Source organism: Apteryx rowi, unplaced genomic scaffold (assembly GCF_003343035.1).
Source record: "Apteryx rowi isolate R43461 unplaced genomic scaffold, aptRow1 scaffold_502, whole genome shotgun sequence".
NCBI classification, from domain to species: domain Eukaryota; kingdom Metazoa; phylum Chordata; class Aves; order Apterygiformes; family Apterygidae; genus Apteryx; species Apteryx rowi.
Genome location: NW_020450764.1, coordinates 604,041 through 616,921, shown reverse-complemented (window position 1 = coordinate 616,921; position 12,881 = coordinate 604,041). Strand labels below are relative to the sequence as shown.

Here is a 12,881-nt window from a genome sequence, read left to right as displayed (position 1 = left end):
CCACAGATCATGCCTCAGTGCCTCATTCAATATGTATAAACATTTTAAATACTTGAAGTATTAAAGTAATACCTTATTATTTAAATATTGATTACATTTACCTTACCATAAATTAATTTTAAAATTAAATTATAATATTGATATACACACACACTTCTAGCAGGGACTGCCAGCTCCTTCCTAAGCAATGTTAGGAAGATGCAGAACTGTAAAGTTTTTAGGCCTCTCTCAGTAGGCACATAAATCAGGTATTGAGACCATGATGAATCTGCGAAAACCAAATATTATCCATCACTTAGTCATCATCAGTCTTTGGGACAAGGAAGAATAAATGATACTTACTGTTTGAATTTTAAAGTTTTAGTTTAAAATCATGCAACTACCACTTAAATAGAAAATCTCCTTGTGGAAAATCTGAGGGGAAAAAAAAAAGCCTTGACAGCATGCCTTAGAAATCCACTAATCTAGATTATTAGTGATCTTGAATTTCATTACTTTAATTCAAAGCATTACTCCCTGAAATGTCTTGTTTAAATCCATTGTCTTGGGGGTGGGGGGAGTGGGAGGATTAAAAGCAAAAGTCTTATTACTTCTGCTATCTGCTTCTACATGGTTAGCTGATAAAAACTGACTAGTCTAGTTTTTACACAATATTTTCTTCCTCCCCCCTTTAATATGCCATTAGAAGGATACTTACATTAGAATTAATAAATTTCTTCTAAAAAGCTATGAAACTCAATGTATAGTGCATAGCAACGCATTAATGAACAACCATATCAAAGTAAYTAAAAAAGAGTCATCCTGAATACACAAAGCATTTGTTAGCTCTTTCTCAACCTCTAACTGCAACAGCTGGGGAGTCTTTGGTTTTTTGTTTTGTTTTTTTTTTCCCCAGCAGCAGTCATTAGAAAGCACTAGCTTTGTGTCCCATCTCTCTAAAATATTAGCAAATAAAAACCGTGAAACATAAGAGACAATTAAAGAGTACAAAATTAACACAGTGCTGACATGTTTGGCAGCTCTTCAGAAATACTAAAAGATGTTGATACTCAGGCTGGTAAAACTGTTAGGGCTCGAGGATCTAGGCTAGTTTCTAAATAAAGAACAGCTGCTGCTAAATTAACAAACTTGAAATTATTTTCATGTAAGGGGGGAGAAGGGGCAATACAGTCTCATTAGAAAGTTGTGTTTGGCTTTGAGGTTTTTGGTTTTGTTTTTACCACTCATAAATACGTGTCAACAGAACTACTAATTTTTAGCAACAGGAATTTAATAATCTTATCCACTGACTTTAATTATTTTTCTCTGGCAAAGCTCAACCAACAAGATATAGTTATAGATATTTATTAGTCCAAATAAAAGTTTATTTAAACACAAACACTTACAGAAATCTATCAGAAGAGGTTTTCGGTTAGGGTGATATTATGACTTCCCCAAGCTCTGGCTCATGAGCATATCTTTTATCTTACAACAACTGCATTTTCCATTTAGCAATTAGAAATACTGCTACTATAAAACACAAGCCAGGCAGTAGAGTAATCTTTCTGTGATAATCAATAAAAAATACACTAATTTTTTCTTAAATCTACAGAATACTGTGCATGAAGATGCCCCTGTATTTCTTAGGGAAGATGACTAGCTGATTAAGACTGAAAGGATCTGTTCAGGTCGTATAGTCCAACCTTCGGTTCAGAGTACAGCTAAATTAGCTCAGCTGTCATGTCGAGTCAAGTTCTGAAAAAATCTGCAAGAATGGAGATTCCAACATGTAATCAGGCAACCTCTTTCAGCATTTAACTACTCACGCTCACTGCGAAAGATTTTCTTATGTCCAATTAGAATATTTTTGAAATTTTTGACTAAGTAATGTAGGCAAATAGCAACTTAAATAACAAGCAAAAATATATATTAAATGCCTGACAACTATTCTTAACAATATTTTATTAAGATAATGAAAATATCCTAATGAAAGAATACTTGAATTTGACTATAGTTTGCCATTTAAACAACAATTTTTTTTTATTTCATTTGAATTTAAAATTGAATGTTTCAGTGGCCAATTGCCTACGACTTTACAGTGCGTGCATATGTATTTAAAAATTAATTACTTGAAATTCCATACTTAAAGGTTACTTGTGTGTGTGTACATATATATATTACAACTRACCCTTTTCTATCTCAGCCATATGAAGACTGCCTTAGTTATTACCTTATTATACTGTGTGCATAAATGCATACATATACATATGTACATTATTTAGTCCTCCCAATTACCTTTAAATAATCTTTTCTTCCTGAATAGAATTTGAAATTAATGTAGGACAGAGAAAAATGAGCTACCATGGACTCTTAATATGCAAAATGCCTTCTCAAAGAGGAAATGGGGGAAGAAAAGGAACAAAGAGATTACAAAAATAGATGAAGCATTGGATAAATCCACCCTAGCCCTCCCACAGCTCTGTGGAGCACAGATTAACTATTCTTTGTAGGCATATCCAATAAATGCTTATTACTGATTACACGCTTTTTATGTTTCCTCACCATTCACTGTGTATGATTTAAATTGTGCACTGTACATAGCCTGCTGCATTTCAGGGAGAGATCCTAAATTTACTGAGTTTTCACCATCCGTGAACCAAATATTTAGGCTACCATCAAAACTGTTGATAACTGAAAGCCCAATACTTTACTGCATATGCATCTCAGATTTTGAATTGTTTTCAGGTCACTATATTCAAATTTTATCAAGTGCTGCTGGAGCTGTTTCACCAGATTGAAGTAACTATACCTAGGAAAGGAAAATTGGATTTAATCCATCACTGATTTGGATGATCTTAACAAAACAGAAAAATACAAGAAGAGAAAGCAATTGGAGAGTGTCCAGGTTTGTAAGAAATCAAGAAAAAAAAGAGACACTAGACAGTTCTGAGCCATGGGCACTTTGCAAATGAAAATTTACAAGCTGTTGTTACTACTCAAAAAGTCAAGAGTTTTTTTTAGTTCTTATGTATGCCTTTTACAGCTCCTTGCGTCTAAAGTAATCAACAGCGACTTTGTTTTGCTGTGTCTCACCACATCACACTAGCTGTAGAATTCACCAGTGAATTACAACGCAGTCAAAATTTCTTGAAGATATAATGCCAGCATCATTAAGAAGAAAGAAAAAAAAAGCCTCTGACTACTACACCTCTGCAAACTACACAAAAGCTACAGTAGCCCAAACCAGAAAAACTCTTCTGTTTGGTTCTGTTTCCTTCAATTAATTTCTGTGATATTTCCAATAGTTCATAACAGTCCAAACCATTCAATTTCACATTACAGATTTTTCAACAAAGACTAAAACCACATTTTCCCTCTTGCCACTCATCTTTCAAAACTTACCTGTGAAGCAGGGGGAAGAAGTGGAAAAGAATTAACCTAACAGGCTCATCTCCTGGAAGAGCTGCAGCTAACAAAGGGATGAAGCATCCAGAATTGAAACCAAAACTATGGTTAGAACAGAGCACAAGGTCCTGACACTTATAAAACCATTTCTCTCCTCAATAATATTCAAACAAGAAACACTGACACTTTCCAGTCCCTTATTAAAAAAAAAAAAAAAAANAAAAAAAAAAAAAAAAAGTTCAATTTCACCATTAGAACCCAGGTCCATCTTTCCCCATGCTCAGCAGCACTATAACAAGAACTAAAATCAGAAGTTGTTACTGTCTGAAACACCATTAGATGATTCAATTTATATTTAAGGCATCCATATATCTGTAGATTGGTGCTGTAAAAACAGACAGAAGAAAAAAAGGACTTTTCACAAATAACACACCCTTCACACCACATATCTGCCCTTTTCCATGGTATATTAGTAAATCCCATAAATACATTGGTAAACCCTTCTCGTTATTTTCAGTTCAATAAATATCAAACCCTTCTTTTGCTATCTAAGTAACTTACTGAATTTCATGCCTGTCTCTTTCTTCTCCCTCTCCCCCTCACATACAAAGAAAAATAGTACTTCATAAATTTATAAAGTAATCTCTCTTATCCTGGCAAAAATCAACAGGCAGCATCAACTAGCCCCAGGATGGAAGACAGCAGTTTGCTTTTAAGTTGCTGGACTACAGTTAATGCCATATAAAATCAAGCATCTACTAGATGAAAAATTCTCTGTTAAAAATTGGTTGTGCAAGAAGTTATCTAAACGTTTAAACAGCAGGAAATACATAGCAAAATACAGCATTAACAACATCAGCCTGTGGAGACTGTAATATTTGATATCCTTTCATATATACACTTGGATTACTATTGATAGTAGTAAAAATCTTTGACCTGCTTACTATCATTCAGCCATTATTTACACGAACTTCTTCCTACCAGAGTAGATGTACTGACATTAGCACAACTGTTTTCCACTATAATTAATAAATATTTCATCCACCCATAGAACAAAACTCTTATTTTGGTAACCTACCAACTGTTCACAAAATAATGCATTATAAAAATCTACATTTTTATAAATTAACATGCATACACAAAACTACAAACAAACAGATTTGAAATATCTGTCTAGGGTCAGCATTTTTAATGTTGTTCCCCATAATTCTGGAACATGCAAACAACAGACGAAACAATCTCTCCCTCTTAACAGTAAAGGCAAGGAACTGTCAAACAGGATGATGTCAGCAGATAACATGCTGGCACAAAATGATAACCTAATGGACAAGAATTTGCCAGGTGCAGATACCATATGCTCAAGTTTACCTAAGGAACTGAAAGAACCCACAGAAACCACTCACAAAAATATGTAAAACTTCATTAAACAAGACAAACATTTTCTGTTCTTGCCCAAAAGTAGGACGAGAAACAGGAGAAAACAAGTTCACTGTGTTAACAGATGAAATTATGCAGTTGTGAATCTATCAGGATTCAGAATATAGCTTAAAATGCAATTAAAAAATATTTATTATGCATGTACATGTTCCTGACATTAGTTTAATTTTAAAAAAGAAAACTCTTTGTTTAAAAACATTTATACACTCAAATTCTGCCAGAAAAGCATTAAGGAGATACAGCAAAAATATATGCTATTGTGATATGTGCTAATTTGTTGCATCAAAGTGAGAAACAGCCTTGGGAAYATCTTGTATTGTGGTATGTGCTAATTTGTTACATCAGCGAGAAACAGCCTTGGGAACATCTGTGGGAACATCCTACAGCCTGTGGTGGGGGGCATGTACCCCGCCTGAGAAAACTGAGCTGAGCTAGCGAAGCGGCAATGTTAGTTTAGATAGCCTAATACGGCACACAATGCAGAGGAAGACTCCAGCCTTCATCCCCACGACCACCAGAGGGCTGAAGAAGACACCCTAGCAACAGCCGGCGCAACCGCAGAAGTTACAGGAAGTGCCACATATACCCGGAGCTGGAATCGCATGTAAGGAGACTGTGAGGGGGGGGATCGCGCGCGCCGTTGGTGGAGCAGGAGACTCCCCGGCCGCCCAGCGCTGTTTTGCTTACTTGTGACTTGCTCAATTATTCTATTAAATTGGGATTTATGCAACCTGGCCCGAGTGGTTGTCAATTTGTCRCGTTTACCTATAACACTATTAGGTATAACATTACATGAACTGAACAAACAAGTACTAAAGGCATATAGAATCTCTTCCTTTGATAAGCAGTATTGTACAGTGATGATGCTACTGCCTGAATTAACTATTTAATTCCTGGCTGAATTTACTTCTTTTATCCCCATTTCATCTGTTAAAAAGCAGGAGGAAAGGAGTATCTACAAAGAAAAAAGCCTAGAAGAGGTAAAAAGGAGTAGGAGGGGGGTAAGCAGTAAGAAGAAAAAAGCAAGCAGAAAACTGCCAAAACTGGTGCAATTTTAGAGACATGCAAATTATCATAGTGTACATTAAGGAATATAGTTTGAAAGTACTTAATATAAAGTCTAAAATATTTAGTTATTGAGGAGTGCCTTTTATTTATTTATTTATTTTAAACTATTAATACCCACAGAAGAGCTACTGGTCAATTAAGGACTGTATGCACTCCCCAAACTCTGGCACATAAAACAAATTTAAAAGCAAACGTTTTCTGTAGCAAGCTGTACACATTCTTTGCTTTTAAAGGTACTATTTTGAATTAGTCAGCTGCTTATGCAATCTCATAAATGTGACAGAAGCATGACTTTTGTTTTCCTTACCAAAACTTATAACTTATTTAACTGCTTCTGTAGTCTACCCACCACTATTAAAACCCATTTTAGAAAAATAAGAGGATTTATTCAATGTCTTACAGCTTCATAAGCTTAATATTATCTTTCCCACTTGAAAGATACAACAGTCTACTAGTAAAGTGATAATTATCCCCATTGGAAAGTGAATAAAAAATATTTAAAATTTTTAGAATTTGAAATCATAGTTTAATGAGGGGAGCCAAAACTAGTGGTTACATCAGCCAGTAAAGCTTTAACACATATGAAAACGGACACAGACTGAGGTAAGCAAGTAAGCGAAATTAAGCATATCCAGGAACATTCACAGCACTCTGTTTAGTGTGTCTCGGACTACACTGGACTGTTTCAAATATTGGCCTACTTGTAATTATATTTTCCCTTAAAAAAAAAGTTTTTACTACTAAACAAGGTTATTTGTTCTTTGACTGTTTCTGCTCTCCTAGGTTGGTTAATAAAGTTTCCCTTGCATTTATTTCTAAAGTTTTCATATTAGAGAGGTAAAGAATTCAGTGAGAAAAACAGAAATCCATGAAAAACAGAAATCCAGGATAGAACAATGCTACAGAGAACAGCTTAGTATTCCAAATACAGACATACTATTATAAAATTGGGAGGGTGTTTCTGTTGCATGTCTGAAAGAGCCAGACACTTGAGCACTCCAATTTCTGCCAGCAAGCTGAAGGCCAGGGGAGAGAAACACTGCTCTGCAAGATTACTCCCTACCTGACATGCAGATCCACTGCAGAGAATAGGTGTATTTTTATTTAGGAGGAAAGAATCAAGCTTCATGCCCTTGTTCCTCTTATTTTTTTCCCTTCACATCCACCAGAACTCTGATGTCTGTTACTATTGAGGTGAGATTATTTTACATGAGTTTTTTGAAGGAAACAGTACATAGCTATTCACAATTCCACCATCAGTCAAATATTCTCTTTCACAGAAGCATCCATTAGCCTTTTTTAGTTTTCAGCTACATGTCCACATTTTAGAAAGCTTTCAGTATCAAGGAAATGGCAATAACATTTCTATTGTGGGCTTATCTGGTCACTTCCTTGAAAGAGAACATTTGAAAACAGTCTTTTTTTCCTGGGAGTTGTGGTTGGCAAAAACTAACATAAAAACTGAAGTTTTTAAAAAAAGACCACAGTCTCTGGTTCATCATTTGTATACCTTTTTCCCCATCAGTAGGAAGGTGTCATGGCTAAGTTAAAAACTTCAACAAAAACAACAACAATATTAAAATCTACAAAAGAGATTCCAAAAGAAAAATCCTTGGAAACCCATCAGTCAAGAAGCAAATCAAATAAGGGTGAAATACAGCCAATAGATCTTTTCCAGCATATGATTAAGAGCAAGTAAGTTTTTCTTTTTTCGAACACTGCAGGTAGAACAAATACAACAAAGAAAATAATTATTTTAACTTTTAGTATCTTTTATTTTGCAGACTTTAGAAGCTCAATGAGACCTGTATAGGAAGCACACACAGTATTATTTTCTCAAACACAACCATTTCTAAACTCAGGTAAGCATATATGGGGTGCAGAATAAATAGATCTAAACAAAATACATAATTGTCTTTCTTCAAATTGTTTGCATTAACTTTAAAAGCAAAACAACATTACCGCCACAATTGGAACCTACAAGTGAATCTACAAGTCTGTCTAGTTCATTGAAATATTCAAGGTAGAACTAAGGTTGCTCAGTGAAACCTTGATACCCTTCCAGAATATGGAAGGGGCTAAACTCTCAAGGCAAGAAATTCAGAGCTCAAGTCCTGTCTGATACCAATTGTGGAAAACGCTCAGGGAAATTACAGTATTTCTGTCTTCTCCAACTGCTGAGTATCATGACTGAATATCGTATAGAACACAACCAAACTCACTGAAAACACTGGATTTATTTGGGTTTACTTAGGGAAGGGTATACTGTCCGCTTCAATTCCCACAGGAAGACAGAGTCAGCTGGAAGTCTTATTCATTTAAGTCTGAAAAATCATTTTATTCACATGATTAGTTTCCATCCTCAAGCTACATGCACAGGTCACAAGAGCATGTAAAGCAGAAAGGTTTCTTTTGGGTAAGATTAAATAGACAATTTTTAAATAAGAGTTCTGCACAAAAAAATGGTCATTTATGAACAACACGCCCTGCTAGTTATCCTCTTCCTTTATGATGAAGATATCTAAATAATTAATGAGCATTCACTGATGTATTAAGTCCTACACCAGTGCACACAAGAAGGTGCATTATCTCATTCAAATTAGACCACCTTACAATCTAAAATATTGCCTATCCTAGATCATTTTACACACCCAAAATATGATGGATTATTTACTGGTTTCTTTTCCTTATCATGAAAGAAGGCATACAAATAACTTCAAAAAAATTTTTTAAATGACAGGAGTTAAATGGAAGAAAACTGGTTATTATTTTAAATAAAATTAAGATTAGGATTCATACAAGGAGTTTAAATGATCACGTCCAACTAATTAGAATTTCAAGTACTTCCTGTCTGAAACTTGTAATGACTTACAAAAACTAACAACTGTCAGCAGATGCTTTTATTACTTAGGGCAAGGATGCCTTTGGCACCCTTGCCAAAAATAATGTGCAGAGATCTAGAATGCAGTCACTGCTGATAGCCTTGCTTCTTTGGCACAAAGACTTGTTTCTACAATAAACTTATTCATCAGTACAGAAGACAGATCTTTCTTCTGGCATGTGGGGGATGGAATGGTGGAAGTGTTTGGATTTATTTAGGCCAGGTGACTGGGATTGCAACCTTCAAGTGTTAGAGGATGAATAAAATACTTTTAATCCCCTGAAGCCAGAAGTCCTTTGGAACTCTTCCTAGATGCTGCAAGATGATTATGAAACTGGCTACTTTCCCAGTCAACTGGCCTAGAAAAATCCCTACCTTCTAATGTTTCTGCTTACTCTCAGGTAGATGAACCTGCCAATCCTGACCTTCTACCAGCTGGAAATAAAGCTGACTGTAACAGAAGCTACAATGCTTCTTCTTATCCCATATGTGAAATATCATCTGAAAGGGAAAATTAAAACAGGAAGTAAGAGGTGTCAAAGAAGTTACGCCCTTCAGGTTCGCTCCCATTTTTCCCCCCATACGTTTGGTATACACAGGGGTTGTAGTAACAAGCAAAACTGTTAACTTATGAAAGTCAACGATGAACTTACATTGCGTATAGTCCCATTTAGAGTCTTCATTACATCCATCTCCTACTTTAAATATACTTTACACTTATTTGGAAAAAGGGCTTGACACTTTGTAAGCCCTTCCCACTGAAACTGCCCTAACCTTGCCTGAAGGCATTTGAGAGTCCCGACCATCCTGTAAAGCATCACGTTTAGTTACTGCCCTGGACAAAGTGGGRTTTAGGTATTTCTTTTTGCATTTTCTTCTTTTACACCTAGTTTCAGGGAAATAGCTTTTGCTAAACTCCCTTTATGTTGTTACATAACATTTATTTTCATGAAGAAAATACTTAAGCATGCCAACTCTTCAGTTACCAAAAAAAAAAAGGGAAACGTATCTGTTAAATAAGACCTTTTGTTGTGAGAAGTATTAATGAAAAAAAACAACATTCAACTCAGTTTAAGTGAAAACAGCTTTCAAAGAAGTGCTTACAATCTTTCAAGAAGGCTTAATCCAGAGAAGGAACCATTCTTCAACTCTGTTATTTTATTGTTACTCAGAATCCTGTAAACAAAAATAGACAAGATCAATATATTACGAATTTGACAATACAATTATTTGCTGCAGCTTACACTTCTGGTGCTAAGCTTTCTACACAATCTTTTTGTTTAACAGCCTTTACGTCAAACTACAATGCCTAGTTAATTATGTGAGGTGTATGTAACAGCACTGCCCAAATAGTACAAAGGAAAAAAAGAGGATTTTCTATGTTATGTGCCCTAAAAAACATGCAAGCTGACATCATTAACATATGAAAGACAGCTTACCCATAGAGGATTATCATAATAAAATAATAGAATTAGATAACAGAAAATGAAGTATAAATAAAAACAGATCTACTTACTCAGCATCCTGTTTATCCATACCCACTTCTGTTCTCAAAACCACAAAGCACATTCCCTATTTCCTCACACGGCTGCTTCTGCTGTCACAGCAAGGCCCTTAACACTTGGTTGCTTCTCTCATGCCGTGCCTCCTTTCCCAGCAGAGTCCCTCACGCATTCATCTTTCTCCTCAATGCAATTCTTTTCTCTTACTGAAGGAACTAAGACATGTGTAAATAAGCTCAGCAAGCATTTCTCTACTTCTAGTCATGCCTTCTTTTCTTTCCTTGAAGAACCACATGGCTGCAAATTCCCTCTTCAACATGAATAACTAGATAAGGTCTTTCTAGCCCAGTACCCAGCTCTCCAGTAATGGCTGTAAGCAAGAGGGACAAGCATACGATTCTTCTCAGGATTCTCACAGCCTTCAATTATCCTCAAATTAGGAAACTCCTTGTATAGCTGGGTGTTTCCTTACTTAGATGGATCTGGTTTCTATATAGCTAAACTTTTCTGTCATGAATTTGCTCATTTTCCTTTTGAATCATGTAAAATTTTGTCATCCACAACATTCCTTAGCAATGCCCGATTACATGAAGAACCTGACATCTCATTTGTTTTAAATGTAGCTCCCACTAGCTTCATGTGATGCTTCCTAGTTCTTGCACTGAAACAAACAGTAATCAATCCCTATCTATCCTCTCTTTATCACTCATAATTATGTAGAATCCTAGATTGTCTCTTGCCAGATGGAAGATTCATATTCTACTTAATTACTCCTCATAGGAAAGTCATTTTGTGCCTTCTTAATGATTTCTAAGCTCTTTCCAGCTTTATTATCTCAAAAATTTTTGAGAGTAAGACTACCAGAATTGAAAACAGTATTCAATGTGTGGACAAGTCTGAATCTACTCAGTGGCATAATGATGTTATGTTTTGTTTCCTATAATTTTCCTAGCGATTCCTAACACCTGATCTGCCTTTATTGCTGATTCTGAGAATTGAACTGAAGATTTCATGGAACTACATCATAAATCAAACGTCATTCCTGTGTGTTAACCATCGGCTCAGTGGTCATCATTTTATATATGAAGATGGGACTGTCCCCCCTACCAATACGATTCTCATTTTTCCGCAATGTGCTACTTCTGACATTTTATTGTCCAGTCATTCTGCTTCATAAGTTTCTTCAAAAATTCTTCAGGTGACCCCCATCCTTACTATGTTAAGTAACTCACCAGCAAATTCTATCACCCCCTACTCACGCTATTTTACAGGCCATTAACAAATATATTGTAGATTACAGGCCTCTAAGACTCCACTCCAACCTCTCTCCATTGAGAGGGAGAACCATTTACTCCTACACCTGCTTCTTATCTTTTAGCAAGTTAGTTGTTCACACAATGATTTTCCCTTTTATGCTGACATAATATTTTCATTACAAGTCTTTGGAAAGGGACTGCAAAAAGCCTTCTGCAAAAGCCACTATGTCTCATCATATCAACTGGATCATCCTTGTAAATACATTTGCTGATTCCATAGAATTCCAAAGATTTGCAGGGAGATAAATTTTCCAAGTAGATAAACATATCCACCACATCTATTCTTTATTATAAGTTTTGCTGATTCGTCCAGTGAAAACACCAGACTTAGAAGCATGTAGGTCCCCAGAACTCCTGATGCCTTTCTAAAAGTCAGCAATACATTTGCCACCCTCCAACCCTGAGAAATCAAGTTCATTTTAAGCAAAAGTTCAGACATTCATCATTTGACTTTTTTATCCTTGAGTTCTTCTAAAAACTCTCTAGTGAACACCATCTACTACTCCAGCACTTACAAGCACTGCTAAGAGATATTCTTTCCAGTCCGATACATCGTCCAGGCATCCTTTGCAGTTCCCATTATAAAACAAAACAACCCCCCAGAAACAGAACAAAAAAATCCACCACTTTCCTCCCAGGCATAACATTTATTATCTAGTGACAAGAATTAGTAATTCATGAATAAAACTAAAACATGGAAACACCCATCTACGAAAACAGCATCATTTTGACACCGAGTGTACCAAAAACTGTGTAACATAATCTTCTTCTGTACAACCTTAATTCTACCTTTATGTCATACCTCAGTCTTCATTTTCAGGAAGGTATCACAAGGCTATCAGTTAAGTTAGAAAATATAATTTAAGATTAATTTTTTTTAGATAGCATTTTGGGCTTAGAACATTGACATAGGTACCTATACACAGGTGCTTTGCAACAGTTGTGAAATTCATCATTCCAAACACAACCCACAGTTATCTGAAGTAGAGACAGAAACAAAAATAAAGGGAATTAAGATCGCCAGTATGCAGACTGCCCAGWTAATAGCTATTAAAGTACATTTTTCTATTGACTGTACAGAACTAACTAGGAAACAGAGCAAAGCTTGCTCAGCAAATGTACTGCAACATTAAGACATCACTATTTTTTGGTGTTGCTTTCTCATGGGTGGCATGAGAAAAGTCCTGGGGTTTGTTAAAGCGTTGCATGACTACTTATAGTGCAATCAATTCCAGATTGCAGGCAATGAATTACATCACTTGAAAATATCTAATGAGTCTTAGCTATATAATT

The 12,881-nt window shown here is 35.5% G+C and overlaps 1 protein-coding gene across 3 annotated transcripts in view; it reads right to left on the bottom strand.

Moving 5' to 3' along the window:
• The window catches only part of ADGRA3 (adhesion G protein-coupled receptor A3), a 49,241-nt gene extending 36,829 nt beyond the window's left edge, over positions 1–12,412 (bottom strand). The window contains exons 1-2 of one of the 3 annotated variants that reach the window (XM_026079890.1): positions 10,287–12,412; positions 9,875–9,946 (exon numbers count right to left, since the gene is read on the bottom strand). In XM_026079890.1, the coding sequence (XP_025935675.1) occupies positions 9,875–9,946; positions 10,287–10,339 (125 nt within the window). In that variant the 5' untranslated portion in view covers positions 10,340–12,412. Of the gene's footprint in view, positions 1–8,111; positions 8,214–9,874; positions 9,947–10,286 lie in introns of those variants that run through there. The other 2 variants (XM_026079892.1, XM_026079891.1) reach the window with 2 other exon arrangements.
• Between the last annotated feature and the right edge of the window lie 469 nt (positions 12,413–12,881).